The 24,298-nt window shown below is 50.2% G+C and overlaps 1 protein-coding gene across 1 annotated transcript in view; it reads left to right on the top strand.

The window, feature by feature from the left end:
* Positions 1–1,320: 1,320 nt before the first annotated feature.
* Positions 1,321–24,298, top strand: part of LOC146177413 (neprilysin-2-like) — a 65,291-nt gene continuing 42,313 nt past the window's right edge. The window contains exons 1-2 of the mRNA XM_084581554.1: positions 1,321–1,353; positions 2,035–2,207. Coding sequence (XP_084437680.1) covers positions 1,321–1,353; positions 2,035–2,207 — 206 coding nt within the window. The remainder of the gene's footprint in view (positions 1,354–2,034; positions 2,208–24,298) is intronic.

The following is a 24,298-nucleotide window of genomic DNA, read 5'->3' on the forward strand; positions in this document are numbered from 1 at the left end:
CGGCTATGCTTTTCGGCTCGGGCGGTGCACATACCGAGATCCGCCTCTACCGGCCCAATGAGGCCGGGACTCGTGCCGTACAGTGGTTTCCTTGGATAGTGTTCGATGCAGGTTAGTTCGAAATCATTGCAAAGTTATTTATAATTGGTTTACAGGAAAGGAAAGGCTCTGTATTTGTAACTCACTCTGCGGCGTGCATGGAATGTACCGTATTTGCCAAAAGTAACCAGGCTGCATGTGTTGCTTCTCCCTTGTATTATAAAACCAATAAGGGTTCCCAGCGGATCACAACTCGTGTCGTAGTGAGGACAGGCTCTCGCTATTACTTTGCAGAGATTTAAAGCTTTCGGTTATGGTGTGTATTTACTGTCATACGGCCGAGAAGCAGACCCAGCAGACTGGTTACTTTTGGCAAAGACTGTACACCATCGCTCCTGTCGCGTGACGCTCCATGGCGCACGTTCAAGTGCGGGATCGCTAATGGCAGCAACGCTAGGCAAGAACACATCTCGCAGAATGTCGCTAACAGATCTCGCGCACACGAGATTTTGACCTTGAGCGAAAAAAAGGCTTTCGCCCTAAAATTTGACAGGTGGTAACAACTTTTATTGCCACGAAATGAAAGGAATTATTTCGGGCTGGGGCGAGTCTAGGGTGGCCTCCAGTCGGGAGCGACCTCTTGAGCTCGCGTGACGAGGGCCAGTTGCGTAGTTTTCCTTGGGCTGGCCAACAGCTTGTCCCATTCCTCCGCTGAGGGAGCTGGCAAGAGTGTCTTTGGAGGGGGATTGCTGGCGCATTCCCACAGTATATGGTCTTGAGTGGCCTGCGTCCCGTCACCGCAGTGCCGGCATGCAGGGTTGAATTCTCCGTTTGTAATTAACGATAGTCGGTAGGGGCTAAGAATGGCCTTTGTTTGTAGGCGTCTGAGTGTCGTGGCTTGCGCCCGGTCGAGGTCGGGGTGAGGGGCGGGGTACACATACTGTGACTGTTCTTTCCTACAAACCAGCAGACAGTCAGCGTGCGACTGTTGCTAGGTTGTGTAGGTGTCCACAGAAATTCGCAGGGAAGGAAAGGCGTATTGTCTGGTGCACCTATTTTTGTGGACAGCTGAAGGAGTCATTGGCATCGCTACTATAATCATAACTGTAGACTAGCAGAATTATGATGTGCGTTTCACGAGCCCGGGCTGGCTCGTGAAATGCACATCTCTACCGGGGATCTCAGAAGTACGATTTCCGGTGGAGACAAGGTTTATAAATTTATCTTATTCCATTCAGACAATTTAATTACGGAGCTGGTTACAAAAGAACGCAAACAATGATGTCGCGAAACGCAGGAACAGGCGCCAAGGAGGTGAGCTCTAAAAAAAGGACATCGTAGAATTAAAAAAAATGATGCGAATATGCTACCAGATATTACCCGGCGCAATAGCGCAGTGGTTAAGATGGCCGACTTCTGTTCCGGAGTGCTCGGATTCAGACAGGATCGCTGGCGGCTGCGTTTCGTTATAGGTGGAGCGGAGAGGCATCCTTGTGTTGTGCGATATCAGATTGGTTAGTTGGTTCACAGGAAGAGAAAGGCGCAGTATCTGTCACACTTGCTCTGTGGACACCTGAACCGCGCCGTAAGGGAAGGGAGGAAGGTGGAAGTGAAAGTGGAAAGAGAGAAAGGGGAGCCGTAGTGGAGGGCTACGGAGTAATTTCGATCACCTGGGGATCTTTAACGTGCGCTGACATCGCACAGCACACGGACGCCACTTCGTTTCGCCTCATGGTAAGATCCCCAGGTGGTCAAACTTATTTCCGCATCCCTCCACTATAGCACCTCCTTCTCTGTTTCTGCTTTCACTCCCACCCTCTTCGCTTCCCCTGCAGCGTAGGTCAGGTGTCCATGGGGCAAGTGCGATAGATGCAGTACCTTTTCTATCCTGTCCAATAATTATTTTTACCAAATTTGCCGTCCGCAGGAATCTGGCGTAACCACGGCTTACAGTTCACATCTCTTGCCTCTGAGGATGCGTTCTCATTTTTGCAGCCGTCGACCTCATCCAGGCTGCCCCGTCGCACTGAGTGGAAGTGGCCGCTTGATCCAAAGGTGGTTTGCATCGCACTATTTTGCGGTGCTATCTTCTGCGTCACCATTTTCCTGCTTCCACGAGGCCGCCAGACTAAGGGCCGGTGCCTGACCATGTCCTGCGTCTCGCACAGGTAAGGCACCAATATAAAGTTCTTTGGTCTAGGATGTAAAACAACCAAAAGTTCCAGCGGTCACATCCTCCTGAAATTCCGAACCAAGCTTCAGAAATCACATCTGACCATAATTTTCTCACCAGATGACATTCCCATTCCCAGCACTCTCCTCCGGTTCATGAACATTGTCCGCATTGTAATTTCTGCAAGAGGCTTAAAGCTTATATGCAAAAGGAATTCACGAAATACCTGCAAGGTAAGATGTCATCACTATGCACACGATGAAAATTCGAAAATAACACTTGCCTCAATAAATTATTTTGTTGCTTAATTTGACTGAAGCTAGGCTAGATGAAAACACATTTCTTGACATATATACCAAGTCTTGACCGTTTTTCACTTGTGGGAGAATATAACACCAGGCTCACACAGTTGTAGTGGCCACTGAACCAATTCTAACGGGCTCCTGGCTGATCACCCCCCGACAAGTCCACCACTGCATCACACTGCAGAATAGAAAAAAAAAAGTATCGTAACGCTAACGTTAAGGGAACCGTATTACCTAAAATAGACAAGAACTATTGTATGTAAGCAAACATACGATTCTTTGCCCTGGAAAGCAAAGTTTTCCGATGTGGTGAGGGTGGGTGGCCTCTCCGTTCGCCTACGCCGAATGCCTAGGCCATGGACTGAACATGTGCTAACTTTATTCACATTGTTTTGGGAAATAGCAAGTACCAATGCGCCAGTCCCAAAGGAGGCCGTATAGTCCCCATGTCCGAAGTCGTAAGGGACTCCCCAGCTGGTGAGGTCTGAAAGAAAAGCAGACAATTATGGCGAACCCACGGCCAGTTTTCAAACAAACCGAACTATGTATCCTTTGTACATACACGATTCTCCTCGTGCGAACATTCATACCCTTGGAAACATATATCAAACAACACCCAAGCGCCTCTGTAGAGAGTGTGGAGTCGGTACAAAAGTAGCTAGTCTTCGTCAACGTTGCGGAGACGATTGTGATATTTGGGCAGCCAAAATATATAATAACCGAATCGCAGGCAAGAAAACCTCTCACAGAGTATTCCATTTCATGTACGCACTATTGATGCTCCAAGTAGAGTAGAGCTAGACATTAAAAGAAATATATATTGCCATAAAAATATATTTTGGTTCCATTATAAATGCGAATATTTGGCAATAACGAAGATTATGCCACAGTCTTGGTATATTGGACACATTACACGCCATTGAACAAAGCTACGACACGCTTACACAATAGAATAGTTTTCCTCCAGAATGTGATCTGCATCTCATATAATCATCTCAGGTACAGTTCCCCCAAAACACAATGTGCAAGAAAGAAAACCTGGGTTTATGTTGAAAGTGCTGGAGTCAAGTGAAAGGGGTCGGGACTCAGACACCATCAACGTAGAGCAATACGCCAAAGTATTACATATTTAGGCGAAAAAATTATAAATGACAATATGGCGGCGTGAAATGCTTACGCCCATTCCTTGTGCACAGTTGCAGCGCACTAAGGATAGTGTTCATGCGGTTACCTTTGTTGAATATTACGGGTGCCGCCTCCGCGGTCTTCACTGCACGACATCTGGGCCACCCCACTGACTCCAGGGGAGGGACGTATACGGACTGGAATCGCCCATTCTTACCCAGGAGGTACGGCTGTATGCGCATGTGTTGTGTGTCGGTGGGTGGCGCGAGAGAGGGACGCTCGTGCGCGTGCTCCCTTCAAGTGTAACAGAGACTCGGCGTTTACGGAGCAGTGCGGTGCGGTAGTTCATGGAGACGCTCTCCGAACAGTGTCCATAGTGAGTGCAGTTTGAAGAATTAAAATTCATGTTGTTGTTGTTTTAAAAGTTCTCCCGAACGTCATGGAATAACGAACATATTTTTTGGTGCCGAAACCCGGGAGTAAGCGAAGAACAACGGCAACTTGAAACCAGCGTTCCAACTGCAACGGACGACAGCGATGGAGCGTCTCCAAACCAAGCGAGAAGTTGCGCGTGCCGAAACTCAACGAGGAGCTTGAGCGACTAACGACGGCTGATGACTTCGGCCCCCAGCAACAGAAACCTCCTCGCGGAAATACCAGATGGGTTGGACATTGTTTCGAGAGATTTGAAACAGCTAGATGCCTTGATTGAGCCGCATGTGCGTGACGAAGGGCTCGCGGAAGAATATAAAGGCGTTCGTCAGTGCCAAGCACTCATGACACGAATGCAGACAAAGCTTCGGCGTTTCAGTGAAACACATTATAACGGTGCAACAAGCGCATTGAATTCAGAAAAAACCGCGTCCGGATCATCTGCTGCCCGCTCGGGACAACTGAGATTGCCTAAGCTGGAGCTTCAGAAATTCAGCGGCAACAAGCTCGACTGGCAACCGTTCTGGCAACAATTCCGGCAAGCAGTCCACGAGAATAACGGCTTGACCAACATAGAAAAGTTCTTGTACCTGCGGACAGCGTTGACAGAAAAGGCGGCGGCCGCTTTGACCGGTGTCCAAGCGACGGAGAAGAATTACGACTACGCTGTAAAGACACTCCAAGAGCGTTTCGGGCGTCAGGACGTGCTCGTGCAAGAACACCTTACGCAGCTGTTAAACCTTCCCCAGGTTAGAGCTCTCAGTGACTTGAACGCGTTGCGACGCCTCCACGATCATGTTCAGCGAAACATCGCAGGGCTTGAAACATTAGGTGTCAAATCGGACAGCTATGGTGCGATGCTGTGCGCGGCTTTGCTTCGGGTATTGCCGGCCGAATGGGCTGTTGAGTACCATAAGGCCCACAGTGCAAACAAGGACGTGCTCGACAGTTCGAGTCTCCAAGCCATTCTGCAATCAGTTCGCCTGGAAGTGGAGAGCAGGGAAAAGGTGTACGGAGAAATCACGAACACTCCTCAGCAAACGCGATCGGACCGCGCCAGTGAACGGCGTCCCAACAGCGTCTACGGCCAGGGCTCAGCGGCCAGCCTCCAGGTGGGTGCCAAATTGACCAAGGAAAGATGCCCTTTCTGCGCTTCAGAGAGGCATGAGGTGGCAGATTGCGATGCTCCGATATCAACTGATGAGAAGAAAAGAAAACTGCGAAAGGAAGGGAGGTGCTACCGATGCGCGAAGAAAGGACACATGACGAAAGGGTGTAAGAATTGGACACTACGTTGCGCGAAGTGTGGCCGACGACACATCACCTCGCTTTGTGATCCGCCGGCACCGAACGCCGAGGGCGAGACCGCTACTGGGTTGCACTCAGCAGCGTCTCTTAGCAACAGCAATAAAAATGCCGTGCTGCTACAGACGGCGCAGGTGTGGGTAAACGGACCGAAAAGAAAACGCCTCGTTCGCTGTCTGTTTGACGGAGGCAGTCAACGATCGTTTATAACAGAGAAGCTCTCGCGAATACTGGATCTTGAGGTGATCGGTGAAGAGGAAGTGACCATTTACCCTTTCGGGGGCTCGACCAACGTTATAAAGAAAAAACGACGCCGAGTGAAGCTCCGGCTACGAAGCCAGTACGACCGCAAGGAGCACAGCGTCGAAGCCCTCGAAATTGAAGAAATCTGCTCCGACCAACTGCTGCTTCCAGAAAACGTTGAGATGAGTCAGGTAGCCGAGTTGAAATTAGCGGATGTCACCATCTCACCAACTCGCCTATTCACACAAGGCATCGAAATTCTAATCGGCTGTGATTATTATTGGACGTTTGTGCACGCAAAAGTAAGGAAAGTGCAAGGGGCCTTGGTTGCGCTCAAGACTGACTTCGGCTGGACCTTGCAAGGGCCGATACCACTGTCTGCTTCAGGTGTGTCGTGTTCTACCATTGCCGTTTTGCGCACCAGCGTCTGTGACAAGCACGCCAACCTGTCAGACGAACTTCGAGCGTTCTTGGAGCTGGAGAGCCTCGGTATCTTCTCAAGCAGCTGTCTACTTGGAAGCGAGGAGCAGCAGGTGAGAGAAGACTTTACTCGTTCTCTGACTTTGACCGATGGGCGATACGAGGCGAGCTTCCCGTGGAAGGCACTTGACCGAGGGCTAGCCAGCAACGAAGTTGTAGCAAGAGAACGCCTGGCCTGGTTGAAGCCGCGTCTGAAACTCTGCAAGAGCAGACTAATGGTCTATGATGCAACCATCCGTGACTACCTAGATAAAGGTTTTGCTGAAAAGGTTCCAACCGACGAAATCGACAGCACCTCGTCTCGAGTGTATTATATGCCTCGTCGTGCTGTTTTCCGTTCAGACAGCTCTACCACCAAAGTTCGCATAGTGTTCGATGCATCTTCGAAAGCACAAGGCTGCTTGTCACTTAAGGATGCCCTCAGCACCGGCCTGAATCTAAACGCCGACCTGCTGCGGCTTATTATGAATTTTCGATGCCACAAAATTGCATTGACCGCCGACATTGAGAAGGCCTTTCTTCAGATTGGCATAAAAAGTGAGGACGGCGACGCACTGCGATTCCTCTGGTATTCATCTGCGTCATGTGAGGGCTCATCAGAGGGTGGTATAGAGGTCTGGCGCATGACAAGAGTGCCTTTTGGCGCCACAAGTAGTCCCTTTATGTTGGCTGCCACCATACGACATCATCTGGCTAACGTCTCTGAGGACCTCTCTCACTCCGCACAGATCTTAGGCAGCTGGCTGTACGTCGACGATTTGATAACCGGAGTCAGCAACACGGAAGAGGCGACGAAAATTTATGAGGAGACAAAGCAAATAATGAGCTCAGCAGGAATGAAACTGCGAAAGTGGAGTTCTAACAACGAACTCCTGCAACAACGGTTCGATGCTGACGGCGTTGGAAATGCCTGCGCTGACACTGCGACGACGACTTCAGCCATGGCAAGAGTGTTGGGGCTCGAGTGGGACCAAGGAAACGACGAGCTGAAGTATTCCCTGAAAACGGCGCTGGAGCTTCTTACTGTCAACAGGAACACTAAACGCTTCGTGCTCCAAGCCTCAGCGAGAACCTTCGATCCACTCGGTATGCTGAGACCAGTGACGATCACAGCAAAAATGCTGTTTCAAGAGCTTTGGGAACTTGGTTTAGACTGGGATGGGCCCCTGTTGCAAGGTGTGAGTGAAAAATGGTGGAAAGGACCCAAATGGCTTGAGAGGTCACCAACAACCTTACCTAACACGACGGCTGATATTTCGACCGAGAGCCAACGATGAAAGGAAAAGTAAAAGGCTAGCGGTCAGCCATGTTGCAGAACAAGCACCTCTGCAGGTGATAGAAATTACGCGCTTCAGAAATCTTAATCGCCTACAGCGAGTCACAGCTTGAATGCGACGCTTTGTTCGCAACTGTGATCAGAAAAAGGATCGACATGAGGGCCTGCTCTGTGCATTCGAAATCCAACAGGCGCAGAAATGTTCGCATCACGGAGGAGTTTCCTGGGCCAGTTGGACGAAAGCTATCCTGTATGATGCGTTTACCAGGTGGTACTTTTTGTAGCCGTTGGAAACCAGAAATTAATGAGCTAGCGCTCATTCGGCGGGGAGGATGTTGAATATTACGGGTGCCGCCTCCGCGGTCTTCACGGCACGACATCTGGGCCACCCCACTGATTCCAGGGGAGGGACGTATACGGACTGGAATCGCCCATTCTTACCCAGGAGGTATGGCTGTATGCGCGAGTGTTGTGTGTCGGTGGGTGGCGCGAGAGAGGGACGCTCGTGCGCGTGCTCCCTTCAAGTGTAACAGAGACTTAGCTTTTACGGAGCAGTGCGGAGCGGTAGTTCATGGAGACGCTCTCCGAACAGTGTCCATAGTGAGTGCAGTTTGGAGAATTAAAATTCATGTTATTGTTGTTTTAAAAGTTCTCCCCAACGTCATGGAATAACGAACAACCTTCTACTCCACACAGTCCCCATTAAAATATATTAGAATTAATAGAGTCAGCAGGTTAAAGCTGTCGTCGACGATCGTACAGGCAGATATACTGGTGTGTCTGTCTGAATTAGATGCTTAATGACTACTATTTGCGAGTTCTAATGTTTAGCAGTTTCTAATTGCCGCAATGTTCATCGCTAGAAGACCTCTTTAGGAATTCCGCCTGCAATGCACATCGGTCACAGCCTTTAACTCGTGTGCCTTTGAATTAATAACATATAACCATAATTCTCATTGCTGGTTGTCTCCATGGATTTATAGACCGTTTAGAGAGAGTAGTTCCACTCATCCCTAGCAGGTGGCACCACTAGGACGGCCGTCATTGCTGGCCTTCGGAACGTATCGATGCGCAGTGCGGACTGCTGCGCTGTGCGTCTTGTGTAAGAATGCCGGCAGACTTTTAAACACTGCTGCTTTGATGTAGATGTCATCTTTATTGTATAAGTATTGTGCGAGGAAGTAGAGCTAATGACCCTGTTGTTTACTGCGGAATAACAGACTGTGTTTTCGACACAAGGTGCACATCATGGCCTAGCTAGGCCGCCGTTTTTCTCGGAGGTGTATCACGAGTTCATGTTCCGTTCTGGAAAAATAAAGCGCTTGTGCATTGTGAAGAAAGGCGACGCGCAGTGCGGACTGCTGCGCTGTGCGTCTTGTGTAAGAATGCCGGCAGACTTTTAAACACTGCTGCTTTGATGCAGATGTCATCTTTATTGTATAAGTATTGTGCGAGGAGGTAGAGCTAATGACCCTGTTGTTTACTGCGGAATAACGGACTGTGTTTTCTACACAAGGTGCACATCATGGCCTAGCTAGGCCGCCGTTTTTCTCGGAGGTGTATCACGAGTTCATGTTCCGTTCTGGAAAAATAAAGAGCTTGTGCATTGTGAAGAAAGGCTATACCTCACGCACCAGCTCATTTTAGTACCGGCAGTAGCCATGGGAATGTGAGAACGACCCTGACGTTTTCTGAGCAGTTGTATATTGCGCCATTGATGCCGCGTTATTTTCGCATGGCGTTAAGGAGTACCTTGACGTGGCTATTAATGTATATGCATTTATAAGAATTGATTGTGCAGAGAAGGAAAGTCAGTGTGGGCATGTCAGTGAATTTGGTACTGTTCCCAAGATATATGCGGTATCGAATCCCGGCCTCGGCGGCTGCTTTTCGCTGGAGCCGAAAACCCAGGCGCCCGTGTGCTGTGTGATATCAGTACACGTTAAAGAACCTCAGGGGGTGGGAATTTCCGCATCCTCCACTCATAGCTTCAGTCGCTTTGGGATGTTAAACCCCACAAACCAAACCAAACTTTAATTAGACAAGCACTGCTGCAATTGTAATTACTGCTGTTTTTTATGAAACTAATGCACGGACCAATGATAAAATTTGCCATAATAAGAGTTTTTATATCCCCACGTGCTTGGGCTGCCTATACAGTGGGTACTGAATTCCGATGCAGTTTCCAGTCACTTTCGCCCGAGCGCAGGTGATTGCCACTGAGCGCCTGATGCGGCCATCAAGCAGCGTAATAGTCTTTTGAAGCCAGGACGTTTACATGAGGTAAAATTATACCTTATCAATTGTCGGGGATTACACGCGCGTCTATATTGAGCAGTAAATATTGTGCACAGTGTTAAATGGTGAACATTAATAATGTGTCTCAGCCAGCACGGTCTGAACATGCGTTCGCCCTCTGCGCAAGAGAATAAGAAAAAAAAAAGGCTTCAGGGGACAATCAGTTTGTAATCTATTCAGTTTTACAGAAAATGTTTTCCACTGAGAGCGCAAGAGAGGGAATTGGAAAAAAAAATTAAAAAAAAAAATGAGCCGACGGCTGACGGTTTGTCGAAACGTTCTAGCCAATGCAGATAGTTAGGAGGATGCAATAAATGAAATACGTGGTTAAATTAAACATTTTTTAGCACCTACACACACACTATGAGCATTCACAGGAAGTTTTTCGGCTGTCTACAATCTCGTTGTTCCCAGCGATAGCGGGTACGCCGCACCGTGCAGCCGAGTACTAGCGCGCCGAAAGCCGTCAAACCAGAAGGCCCGAGGCCAGCGATGGCGGAAGGGTCACATGATCAAATATGGCAGCGCCCATGCGCTCGCGCTGTAAAGGGTCTATACTTGTCATACTCGCTTTGTTCTATTCAAATTAGCAGTTTAACTACGCTCCCTTCCTCTTCTCTCAATGTTCTTTTGCCATGTCTGTCGTGTTCCGCAATTGGAGCCGACTGTTCGGCATGATGGTTCACCTAGACTGAACCTGAAGATGGTGGTTTAATACCTGCTGCGGCGACCACGTTTTGAAGAACGCTAAATGAATGGCTTTTATGTAATATGCCATGTCAGTGAACCCTTAGGTATCTCAGACAGCCATTGTGGCTTTGCTCTTAGTTGGAGTCTCTTTGAGGTTAAGCCCATGTAATATAGCCGCGCGATAGGCCACGGTAGGAACGGAATGAAAGCACACGCCGGGAAGCGAAGCAGGCAAAACGCTGGCGTTTATTGCAATAGAGGGTACTTATAAATATTCCAGGAGAGAGAGTAAATAGAGAGGGGAAATGCCGAAGTAGAAAGAAAACTTCACGCTTGCGCAGTGTGTAGCCCGCACTACGACAGAGCGGCTGATACCGTACTTCGTCCTCCTAAAATCGATCAACTCGTTTCCTCGTCCTGGTCGAGCACCGTAGGACTTCAGCGTGTTCACATGGCACTATTGCCCCGGATAACGGAAGTGCCGGGAAGGCTCTGTCAGCATGATGATTCCCAAATGCAGGCTGGAAAGCGAACTCTTCCACTGCCATATCGAGCCGTGATGCATATTCCTCTCGCCTGAATGTAGCGCCGTCCATGCGCGCGACTTTCGAAGTGTCGGATAACTGCGTTTTTGTAGACCGAAGACGTACCTGGTCAACGGGCCGTCGAACAATTCTTCCAGGCGTTTCTACTATAACAACTCTGGTCCCAGAAGTAGATGTCACATGTCCTGATATCAATTTGTCTTCTGTCCCAAAGTTGCTAAGGTGCATAAAACATTTTAGTAGGGCAGCCACTCCAGGCTATCAAGAGGTGCGTCTTCATACCCTTCGGAAAACACGTATCTAGGCGCGATCTAATCTGGTATGGCGGAAGCATTTCTGATGGCCACTTCCCTCTGTTCTGAGGCGTCCTTATGTAATTGAGCAGTAGGCGCATAAGTCTGTGCTCCAGTTTGCCTGCCTTCCAACTTCTTGAAATCATCGTTCACCGGTCGGACAGCTCTTTCGACAGCCCCAATAAATTTCGGGTGGAAGGAGGCGGTCCTAACGTGGGACATGTGCTCGACAAATCTTGCAATTCACGACTAGCGAGTTGTGTTCCGTTATCGAAACAATCGTTCTTGGCACGTCAAATAGGCTGGACATGTCGCGGAAGCAGCGGATTGCAGCTGTCGTGGTAGCTTCCTTCAGAGAAAGTGCTTCTATCCCTTTTGTGTGCGAGTCGATTACCACAAGCATCATTTTGCCTTCAATCGGTACGGCAATATCCCCATAGATGCGCGTTCACTTCTCAAACGTTTGGAGCCAGCTTGCTGGTGAAGCCGCTGGCTGCATTGGCAAATTATTCATAGGTGCGTAGAATTGCTTAACTGTTGTATGTAAGCACGTCAAGCACGACGAACTTGTGCCGCAGTGCCTGACAGCCCGGCTTCACCCATTGCGACGCGAAGAAAACGCACGGCGCGGCCGCGTCCTTAGCTTTCTTTACAACATCATCAGAAATGAACGAAAACCGGCACAATGTACGGTTGCGTCCACAACCAGTAGGCGTAGGCTTGAAGAACCGGCTTAATTCACAGCGCTGCGTACTGAAGATATAAACTCCCCCCAGTACAGCACATGAACACAAGCATATATACACACCCAGCAGCCTGACACATGCGCAGAACAGACATGATGGTGATATCATTATATCTTTCCACACAGCGGCAAACGCACTTGTCGCACCCACGATACCGGCACAACACTTCCTCCGGTGATAGCGCCAACGCTCAGTGGGTCGCCTTTCCCGGTTGCTCCTTCTCAACGAAATGGGTACATTATCAGATGGCAACTGATTTTGTGGGCTGGGTCCAACAGGGTCGCGGTTTCGCTCTACGTTTATCTGCAGCCAGTTTCACCCTTTCGCTGTTCTCTCTCACTGCACTTGTCAATTTTGGTTTCAATTAAGGAAGATCTGGTTCGCAACTTTCTTGATAATAACAATTTAGCCGGTGTCTTTCCGGTGAAGGTGGGCGGCGGTGTTCGTAACAAAATAGGAAGTTATCTATTCTGTACTGCGAGGTTCTTGTAGTTCTCTTTTTTCTGTCCACCCGCAACTGCTTGAATAGTCTTTGCAGTCGGTGCAGCCAGCTCCGCCGACCCATTCGACTATAGGTGGTATGGAGGGGTGAATATGTGCTTTACTCCATTTGCTTCCAGGAAGTTTTCAATCTCAGCAGCACGGAATTGCGGCCCATTATCAGTTATACCTTCGACAGATAGACCATGGGCAGCAAACATGGATCAGACAATTTCAACGGTCCTAACGGCCGTCTTCGTTGTACACACCTTCACTTCAAACCACTGGCTATATGCATCAACTGCTAAACGGAACATATTTTCTTCCTTTTCGGTGAAATCGAGATGAACCCTTTCCCAAGGGTGCTCGCACACTTTCCAGAGAGCCAAAGGTACTGGGTGGGCTGCAGGTTGAACCATTTGACAAATGCAGGAAGTTCGCACCGTTTGTTCCAGTGATTCGTCGATACCTGGCCACCACACCATTTACCTTGGGACCATTTTCATCATTGTGATTCCAAAGTGCTAGTCATGCAGCAAGTTAGTACAACACTGCGCAAACGCTCCGGAACGATTAATCTGTTTGTCCAACTAAAGCAGCCCGCTTCAAAGGAAAGTTCGAAACCTTAAACTCAGAAAGGCTGCAGGTTCTGAGAAACAGATTTTGGTCACCAATGCCATATCATGTCGCGAATCATAGTTAGCAGCCAATCGCACGTTCTTTCAAGTTCAATGTATTTTGCTGTCAAAAGTAGCTCGTTAAGTGTAGAAAAATAAAGGTCTTCAGTCTGTTCTGACGTTTCTGGCAAAGGAAGTCTAGATAAGGCATCGGCATGGCCAATTTCCGTACCAAGCTTGTGCGCTATTTTATAGCAGTAGTTCGCGAGCAACACAAACCAATGGTGCATCCTAGCAGTTGTCACAGCACTGCTTTTTCTTTTCGGGTCGAAGAGTATGGTTAGTGGTTGACCATCTGTCAGCACCTTGAATGTTCAACCATAGAAGTAGTTATAAAACCATTTCATACAAAAAACAATGCTCAAAGCTTCTTTTTCAATTTGCCCATAATTGTGTTGTGCAGGTGAGTGACCGGGATGCAAATGCAATCGATTTATCTTTTCCAATCACGACGTGCGACAGTACAGCACCAAGACCATATTCGGACGCGTCACATGTTAGCTGTATTTCTTTTTTGACATCGTACAACTCCAGAACATGCTCGTTAGTCAGCATTTCTTTACAGGTCATGAAGGCAGAATCACATTGGCGCGACCAGTGCCATGCAGTGTCTTTGCGCAGCAAGTTATGAGGGGGTTCGAGAACTGTACCCAGATAAGGCAAAAAGTTTGAGTAAAAATATTCTAGCACAAAAAGGCCTTTAGCTGGGTCATGTTTCCAGGTTTAGGTGCAGTATTTATGGCTGCCACTTTATCACCTGTGGGATGTAATCCATCTCTGTCAATTTCATGGCCCAGATGTCGTATTCGTTGCTGGAACAGATTTTCTCAGGGTTGACCCTTATTTCATGTTCTCTTAGACGTATGAGTACCTGCTCCAATCGGTCATGGAACTGCTTTTGATCTCTCCCCGCTATGAGAATGTCATCTAAGTAGCAGGCTGTGCCAGTCAGCCCGTGTAGGACGTTGTCAATAACAGCTTGAAACACACCTGGTGCGCTGGTTACGCCGTATGGCAAGCGTCGGAAGCGGTACAGGCCGAGGTGTGTATTGACAGGAGCAGTTCTTGCGCTCGCTCGTCTAACTCCTGCTGCAAGTACACCTTCAGTTCAGTTCAGTCGTTCAATCGTGTCCGACTCTTCATGACTCAATGGAACGTATCACGCCACGCTTTCCGGTCTCTCACTATCTTCCTAATATTACATAACTTCATCTGCAGCGCCTCGAGGATGCAATCTAACCACCGCGTTCGCTGCCTACCCCTTCTCCGGTGACCCTCAACCTTTCCCAACATCAAATCTTTCTCCAGCGACTCCTCTCTTCTCATCAGATGACCAACGTAGCTGAGCTTTAAATTTAGAATTTGACCCTCTAGTGAGCAGTCAGGGTTTATGGTCGACAATATCGACTGATTTGTTCTTCTGGCAATCCGAGGAACTCTCAAGAGTCTCCGCCAGCACCACAATTCAAACGCATCAATTCTCCGGCGGTCACCCTTCTTCATTGTCCAACTCTCGCACCATATATCACAACTGGAAAGACCATAGCACGAGTTATACGGATCTTGGTTGGCAGACTAATGTCTCTGCTCTTTGCTAGGCGGTCAAGGCTAACCATTGCTCTCTTTCCCAGAAGCAGGCGTCTCCTAATTTCATGGCTGCAGTCTCCTTCCGAGGTAATCTTGGAGCCCAAGAAGAGAAAATCTGTCACAGCTTCCACTTCTTGTCCATTGATGCTCCAGGACTTGATAGGGCAAGACTCCATGATCTTTGTCTTTTTAATGTTCAGTTTAAGCCCAAACTTCTCACTCTCTTCTTGTACGCGCACCTTCTTGTACACCTTAGACAAATCCAAAACAGAAAAAATTGACCAGCTTTGTAACATTGCAAAAATGTCCTGTGGTAGAGAGAGCGCGGGTACTGGGCAACCTCAGTTGCAGGATTTACCGTGACTCGGTAATCACCACACAGCCAAAACTCCTCATCGTATTCGTTGGAACAACCACCAGCGGTGTCGCCCAAACACACTGGCACACCTTATATATGACCCCAGCTTTTTCCAAATTAGCCCACTCCTATTCGACCCGTTCTCGCAGCGCATACGGCACTGATCGCGCCTCACATATTACAGGGGTCTCGTTCTCCTTAACGACATTGCTCGTCTTGCACCTTTTTATCGCTCCGTAGCCAGGCGTGGGCACTTCGCGATATTTCTCAATGTAATCAAGGGCATTTCTTTCGTCTGTGATTGAACGATTGCGCAAGCATCACTTCGTTCCACCGGATTTTGATTTTGATCACCCAGTTCCGGCCAAACAACGTATGCATTCTGGCGTCTTTCGTCTCTAGCAATTGCTAGAGGCAAGCGAAAACACTGATCATAGTACATTACTTGAACATCTATTATCCCTCTGATATCAACCAGCGTGCCACTGTACGTAACCAGTTTGACGTCTTCTGACCTTAGCTTACTGTTTGGAAAGTGCTTCGCATACTCTGCCTCCGACATTACGGAAACCGCTGCTCCTGTGTCTAATTTCATGGGTACGTTTTCTTCATTTAACCGTACACTGACTGCAAACGCAGGACTGGCCGCACGGTTGTTGGCGTGGCAAATGGTAAGAAGTTCACTGTCCAACGGTTCCCGCTCTAGCTGATGCACAACTCTAGTTTTTTTTTTTCACATTTCAGCAACATGGCCTTTCTTTTCACATTTGAAACACACTCTTCAAGAACGGACAACTTACAGGTGTGTGCCGCGCACCGCATTGATGGCAATTCGGTGTAGTCCATTGAGTCGTAGCCTTCGTGTTTGGCTTGTCGGATGCGTGAAACCTGTGCGCCCCTTCTTCGGAGACCGGTCTGGCTTTCGACGACTTTCTCTGCCAGAAGATATCACTGCCGCATGATGAGTGCTCCCCACTGGTCTCCGAATTCATTGCCACTGTGTCTCTCGCTGCCATTTCCATGGCCGTAGCGACGCTGCAAACCCGGTCCCAGGTGAGCTCAGTGTCGGTAATGGCAACAGCCGGCAACGTATCGCTTCCGAGTGTAGGCCAGCATTTAGGTGGTCCCGAAGGGCTTATTCCAGGAAGCGGCCGAAGTCGCATGAGGCTGCCGCTTGTGCTTCACCACGAATTCCGCGACACTTTTATGAGGTTCTTGCTTTCTTTGTTTAAAATTATTTCTTTCACTCACCACGGACCCCTTCGGAGTGTAGTGCTTATGCAGAGCCGATAAGACTTCCTCGTAAGTTAATTTGCTGAGTGACTTTGGAAGAAGCAAACTTCGGAGCGTCACATACGCTTTTTCTCCTATGGAGCTGAGGAACAGATGCAGCTTATTTTCTTCGGCTACTTTATTCTCCGTGAAGTACAACTCGAAGCGCTCAAAGAAGATGTCCAAGTTTCCGCTGTTAGGATCAAACTTCGGTAGCTTGCCGACTGTGGATGCCATCCTCAGTTCGTGTTACATCCCATCCTCGTCGCCAGTTTGTTGCATCCACAATCAGTAGGCATAGGCTTGAAGAAACGGCTTTATTCACAGCGCTGTATATGGCAGTTAGAAAGAAGCTCCCCCCAGTACAGCACATGACACACGCATATATACACACCCAGCAGCCTGCGCAGAACAGACATGTTGGCGATATCATTATATCTTATCAAGCAGCGGCAAACGCACGTGTCGCACTCAAGATACCGACACCACATGTACCACTTTACAATGCACTGCTCTGCGGCCGAAAAGTCTGGGGTGGGATCATATGGGAAGAAAAAGAGAGAGGGAAACGCGCTTGAAGGTGAGCGGTAGTTAAAGCACGGAGGAAAGAACAAGCAGCTTCACGACGCAGCGAGCGGCTCAGAGTCGAGGTCAGGGAGCACCTCGCCAGCACGTCTGCTGTCCGTCAAGGCTGAGTGGTGATTAATACGAGGGGAGAGATGTCTAAGTTAGGACGCGCGACCGATACACGACTGCTCACTCCTGAGTAATGCACGCTCGTGAAACACTGCCCAGTGACGGCCGCAACGTCTGCAACTGACATGCCCCTGTCTCACTGTCTTACTCTCTAACTGGTTGTATCTATGCGGCCGCTCCGCCACCGCAATTCTGAGCCGCGCGACTCTTACTTTTACTCCGCTTCAAGTTTATGAAGAGAGGGAGAGTGAGCGGCTTCGGGCAGACGTCGGGGCGAAATCCGTGATTGCGGCTAGTAGCGCTACGCACTAAAACGTTCTCCCGGCAATGGCGCTCCATACTATGACGGGGTGATTGCAGCGGAAGCCTGCGGAGGGCAACCGAGTGCAGCAGTTCCTTCCGGGAGTGTACTGGAGTTCTTAACTATATCCTCTGAGATAGAGTGACCAAAGTTGAATGCGGGCTGCAGCCATAGAGGGTGTGGAGTGGTTGGCCCTTAGCAATTCGAGGAGAGGCCGGTGGTGTGTAACCAAGGTGAAGTCATGGGCCAAGGTAGTCTCGGAATCTCGTGACCCCAAAAACTAGTGTCACAGCCTCACGCTTCTTCATCGAGTAATTGCGCTCGGCTTTCGTGAGAGTCCTTGAACGGAATCCGATCGGTCTGTGGACAATTCCTCCTGTGTGAAACAGTACTGCGCCAATAGCGTGTGGGGAAGCGTCGTACTCTAGTTTCGGCGCCTTTAACGTGTCAAAAGGGGCAGGCACTTCGGCATCCTTGAGATACTGGTCGGCCTTGACAAACGATGTTTCCTGGAGGTGTTCCTCGGCCATCGCGCATTCGTTTCTAGTAACCGATATAATGGCGAAAGCACGGTTGACAAGCTCGGCGTAAACCTTGCCTAAAATGTTCGCATTCCGATACACGAACGCAGCTTGGTCACGTTACGAGGGCTTGGTGCTTTCATGATAGCTTCCACATTCTTCTCCGTCGTGTGAAGACCAAGACGATCATGTACGGTGTGCGAGATAAGTAACCGATAGCTGGCTGAATTGCATTTGTCGCATCGCAGCTTTACGACGTGCTCCGAAATAGCTGCAGCACCCTTTTTAGCAAAGCTACGTTGTCTGAAGCTTTTACACGCAAAAGCACCTTATCTAAGTATGCCTGCGCTCCAGGCAAGCACGCAATGGTATTCATCTTGCTTTGAAATGTAGTACGAGCAGATGAAATGCCGAACGGCAGCTCTTGGTGTGTATTACTTACAGCTTGCGTGAAGCTTCGTCTAGTGACACCTGGTTCTAGGCTTATTTCAGGCCGAGTGTACTAAAGTTTTCGCCACCGCTTAACGATGCGAACATGTCTTCAATCACCGGAAGGGGATACTGCTCAAACACACAAGCCTGATTCAAGGTGGCCTTAAATTCTCCACAAATCAGGACGGTCATCTTTTGAAGCACTGGGAGTATAAGGGTTGCCCGAGTCCCAATATTTTCTGGGTGTTAATATGCCAAGCGACACTAGCCGATCCAACTCTTGCCACTCTCTTGCGGAGCGCGTGCGGAAGCTGTCTCGCCTTACAAAACGTCCTAACCTCACCATCCCTCAGCACAAAGCATGTTGGAGGCCCTTCATCAGGCCCGATTCCTCCGAGAAGACATCCTCGTAGTTACTTCATAAGGGGTTCATGCGACTGAGGAATTCTCCCGCCACTGGTACATTACTGACTTTACATTTACTGACTTGCAGTACCGGAACTCCAGTCCTGTCCAGCAGGGTAGCAGGTCTCGCTCTCGCAGGCTTGGTCCGGTGCAGTCTAGTACAATGAGTGTGGAATGCAAGCACGCCTAATGCAAGCAGCCTTCCAGCGTAGCACGAAAGTTTGGATGTGAAGGGTTCGAATTTCGCCAGTGCTTGCAATCCTTATCAAAAACTTGGTACGCTATATGACACATACTGGTGATCCTGTGTCTACTCCCATTGCCAGTTTCCATTGCCAGGCTGACCAACTAGAAGGAAATCGAGAGTCGCCTTTTCCTATTGTCACGTAGCCGTTTAGGCCCGTAACCAGAAGGTTGGGTTTTAATGGGGGGTTGAGCTAGCAGGCGCAGAAGAGCAGAGTCGGAGCGCCGAGAGACGGCAGCGAACTCCAGCTTCTTCTCCAATGCCACGAGGCACTTCTTCGAGTTCGTGCACGAGACTCTCGATGAGCAGCCGCCTAGCGGCTGCTGTTGCACACGCTACATTACCCCCCTCTCTAAAAAAATAAATGTCAACTTGATGAATTCGAAAGCAGAGATAAAAAAAATAAAGCAAGAAACATGCGGTAGGCGGTGCGCTAATTTCCTCGCGAAAAGTACGGCTTCATGCGCACGACATGGACAACCTAGGATTTCTGCTGGCGACGAGTAGAAGAAAAGCCGTCCGGAAGCACTTCGTACGTGACGTCGCTCAGCTGACGGAGCACTTTGTATGGGCCAAAGTACTGCTTCAGACGTTTTTCGGATTGTCCCCGACGTCGAATCGGAGTCCAAAGCCACACTCTATCGCCCGGTTCGCAAGTCACTACACGGTGGCGGTGATCGTAACGCTGGGCGTCTCGACCTTGCTGCTTCCGGATCGTGCCCTCGCCAGCTGTCGCGCTTCTTCTGCGCGTTGAGTGAACTCCTCGGCGCCAACTTCGAGGCCACGGCCGTCGTGGGGCAACATGGCTTCGAGCATTGTCGAAACTTCGCGGCCATACAATAAGGAGAACGGCGTCATTTGCGTTGTTTCCTGCTGCGCAGTGTTGTACGCAAACGTGACGTACGGCAGGACGTTATCCCACGACCGATGTTCAACATCCACGTACATGGACATCATGTCGTCGAGAGTTTTGTTCAGACGTTCTGTTAAGCCATTACTTTGTGGATGGTAGGCGGTTGACCTGCGATGGGTAGTGCCGCTTAGTTGCATGACAGATTTCAGTAGCTTGGCAGTGAAAGCAGTGCCTCGGTCCGTTATTATAACTGTCGGGGCGCCGTGCCTCAGGACGATGCGTTCGATGAAAATTTCGCTGCCTCGATTGCTGTACCGCGCTAGAGAGCCTTCGTTTCAGCGTAACGCGTGAGGTAATCTGTAGCGACAATTATCCACCTGTTGCCCGAATCAAAAATTGGAAAAGGACCCAACAGATCCATGCCCACTTGTTCGAATGGGTATCTTGGCACTTGAACAAGATGCAGTAAACCGGCCGGTTTCACAGGCGGTTTTTTCCGTCGCTGGCATGTCCTCACGTAATGTCGTACTGCGGCCGCAAGGTTTGGCCAGTAATAACTCTTTTTAATTCGGGCCACAGTTCGAGCATACCGCAGGTGACCCACGGTGGGCTCGTCATGACATGCCTGTAAGATTTCTTCGCGAAGAGACTCTGGTACGACGAGGAGGTAATCTCTTCCCGTCGGAGCGAAGTTGATCTTGTATAAAACATTGTTTCGCATGCAAAACGAGGTATGCGTTCTGGCGAAGAGACGGGGAATTTCTGTAGAGCGCGCTTCCAGAAAATTGATAAGTGGTGCGAGAGCCGGGTCGTCACGCTGCTGTTGCGAAACAGTGAGCGCGTCGACGGCTGCGATAAGGGGGAAGTCTGGTTCTTCGTCTTCCCGCGCAGCCTCGACAGGTGAACGGGACAAGCAGTCGGCGTCGTTGTGCTGACGTCTAGACTTATGCACGATGGTCATGTCGAACTCCTGTAGCCGTAAACTCCATCGTGCAAGGCGTCCGGAGGGGTCTCGCAAGTTCGTTAACCAGCACAAAGAGTGATGGTCACTCACAACCCGAAAGTGCCGGCCATAAAGATAGGGTCGAAATTTCATCACCGCCCATACAACAGCCAGACATTCTTTTTCGGTGGTGGAATAGTTCGATTCGGCACGGGACAAAGTCCGGCTGGCGTATGTGATAACTCGCTCGGCACCGTCTTGCCGCTGGACGAGTACAGCGCCTAGAACCACGTTGCTGGCATCTGTGTGGACCAGAGTCTCGGCATTCGCATCGAAATGGGCAAGCACAGGTGTTGTCTGCAAGCGGTGCCGTAACTCGTCGAATGCCTTTTGCTCTTCGTCCGTCCAGGTGAAGGTGACATCATCCCGGGTGAGACGTGTCAACGGAGCGGCAATGCGCGAAAAGTTTTCAATAAACCTGCGGTAATAGGCGCAGAGGCCCAAGAAACGGCGAACTGTCTTCTTGTTACATGGAGTAGGGAATTTGGTGACGGCTGTTGTTTTAGCGGGATCGGGACGAACTCCTCGATGGCTGACGACGTGGCCCAAGAACAGGAGCTCTTCATAGCCAAACTGACACTTTTGTGGTTTTAACGTGAGGCCGGCAGATCTGATAGCCCGTAGCACAACGGAGAGACGTTGGAGGTGTTCCTCGAACGTTGGTGAAAACACAACATCGTCCAGGTAGACTAGACACATCTGCCATTTAAGACCAGATAAAACTGCGTCCATCATTCGCTGGAATGTCGCTGGAGCGGAGCACAATCCGAAAGGTAGGACTTTGAATTCATAAAGTCCATCGGGCGTGACAAACGCTGTCTTCTCGCGATCACGTTCATCGACTTCGATCTGCCAGTAACCGCTCTTAAGATCAAGCGATGAAAAGTAGCGCGCATGGCGCAGCCGGTCTAATGAGTCATCAATGCGTGGCAGCGGGTAGACGTCTTTTTTTGTGACTTGATTGAGCTTACGGTAGTCCACACAGAATCTCAAACTTCCGTCTTTCTTCTTAACGAGGACAACAGGCGAAGCCCAGGGACTTCTCGATGGTTGTATGACACCGTCATTTAACATCTCGTCTACCTGTTGAGCAATGACTTCGCGTTCCCGCGGTGACACTCGGTAGGGGTTCTGTCGGACTGGTCGGGTGCGGTCGTCGGTTATTATGCGGTGCTTGGTCAAGGGCGTCTGTTTAACCGCGGAGGCGGATGAGAAGCAGTCTTGAAACTGACAGAGTAGCCCGACGAGTCTGTCCTTCTCTGCCGGTGATAGAGCGGGATTCACATCAGGGCCGAAGTTGGGCGTTTGGCTGGCAGACGTGTTGGTGTCAAGAACAAAACAGTCGTGGGCAGCTTCTGCGACACCTTCAAAGTAGGCTACCGTGGTGCCTTTAGCGATGCGTTGCCGTTCGTTCCCGAAGTTCGTAATAAGCACGTGAGCTAGACCATTAGTCAGACGAACTATACCGCGTGCAACACAGACTCCATGATGTAACAGAAGCTCTGTGTTCTGTTCGGCAACTCCGGCAGCACAGAACTGGTCGTCGCACCTGACTGTGACAAGAGCAGACGAACGTGGCGGCATAGATACATCCGCGTCAACGATGCGTAAAGGTGCGTGGCGTCGTTCGGAGTCAGCGGTCGTCGTTGCAGGCGTCGAAAACGTGACAGTACGGCGAGGAACAATAATAATGGTCCCATGCTCACGTAAAAAGTCCATGCCGAGTATGAGGTCCTTGCAGCAGTTGGCAGGATAACAAAAACGGCTACAAAGGCTGAATCGGCGATGGTTACTCGGGCAGTGCATCGTCCGATCGGCGTCATAAGGTGACCGCCAGCAGTACAAATTTGCGGCCCCAACCATTCAGTTTTAACCTTGGAGAGTCTATCTGCGAAATTCTTGCTTATTATTGAAAAGTCTGCTCCGGTATCTACCAAAGCGGTTACTGGGTGTCCATCGACGAGAACGGAAAGGTCGGCGCTAACAACGTGATCGGCTTGAGGTTGACTGGGAGTTTCGGGTTCATGGGGCGGCGGAGGCATCGTAGTCACAGCATCGGGCTGAGTCGTCACGGGAGGGTCTTCGGGACATCGATTCCGTTCGTCAGCAACCTGCCCCCCTGAGGTCGCCGCCTTCAGTTTCCCCGGTGTGGGCTTGGCGACCGGCGCCTCGGCACATGATTAAACTCACGGCGGCCGGGTGACGAGTAGCGCACGGGAGAAGACTGTGTACTGTCGCTCGAAGAGGTTGCCCGGGTTGCCAGATATTCTTTGATTTCTGGAGGGCGTTCGCCGACCCGGGAACGCGGGGAATCATGAGCAAAACCCCGAAGACCGAGTTCCCGGTATGGACAACGACGGTACAAGTGGCCGGGTTCTCCGCAGTGGTAGCACAGCGGCCGTTGGCGAGGAGTGCGCCAGACGTCTGCCTTCCGAACCGGTTGCTGCATGACGGGGCTCTGCTGGGATGGCGGCTGGTAGAACAGTGGCTGAGGAGCGGACGGCTGCATGACGAGGCTCTGCTGGGATGGCGGCTGGTAGGACGGTTGGTAGAACGGTGGCTGCAAAGTGGGCGGCGGCTGTGCTTCGAAAGGAAGCTGTTGCGCAGGAGGCACTGCAGGCCGACGAAGAGCCGCTGCGTAGTTCATAGAACGCGGCTCCGACAGTGACTCAACCGGTGACAATGTCTGACGTATTTCTTCCCGCACGGCTTCGGTGACAGCCACGGCAGTCGGGTTAGGCGATCCAAGATTGAACATGAGGAGCTCCTCGCGAACTACATCGCGGATCAGCTCACGCAGAGAGTGATCGTCAGTGGACCTGTTCAATGTGGCGCACTGCTGAAGGGCTGACCACAGGCAGACTCCGTGCGCCGGTATCTTTGCTGCAGGGCTCGCTCAATGAGGGTAGCTTCATTGGTGAAGTCCGCGGCGGTTTGCGGTGGACTCCGAACCAGACCAGCAAAGAGGGGTTCTTTTACGCCCTGCATCAGGTGGCGCAACTTCGCTGATTCCGTCATGTCGGGATCAGCCCGTCGGCAAAGACGCGTCACGTCCTCGGCGAACATGGCCACACTTTCGTTAGGTAGTTGCACACGAGCTTCTAGGAGGCGGCGTGCGCGATCACGGCGGTCGTGGTTGGCAAAGGTTTTCCGCAGCTGCTGGCGAAAGGAATCCCAGTTTTGAAGACTGGCCTCCCTATTCTCATACCACATTTTAGCACAGTCTTCAAGCGCGAAATACACATTGCGCAGCTTCTGAGCCGGGTTCCACTGATTAAATTGCGCCACTCGCTCGAACTGGTCGATCCAGTCGTCGACATCTTCCCCAGTACCGCCATGGAAACTGGGGGGCGTACGAGGCTGCTGAAGCAGCAACTGATGCTGACTTGCCTGGGCCATTGCAGAAGTCTCTAACTGCTGGTCAGCTGGCGTCGGTTCAGGTAGAGGAGCGAATTCCAGCGCCAGACCCCAAAGGCGAAGGCTGCAGCGATGAACGGGTGTAGATACGAGCGGAAGCCG

Source organism: Amblyomma maculatum, chromosome 10 (genome assembly GCF_055883805.1).
Source record: "Amblyomma maculatum isolate TAMU_Amacu chromosome 10, ASM5588380v1, whole genome shotgun sequence".
NCBI classification, from domain to species: domain Eukaryota; kingdom Metazoa; phylum Arthropoda; class Arachnida; order Ixodida; family Ixodidae; genus Amblyomma; species Amblyomma maculatum.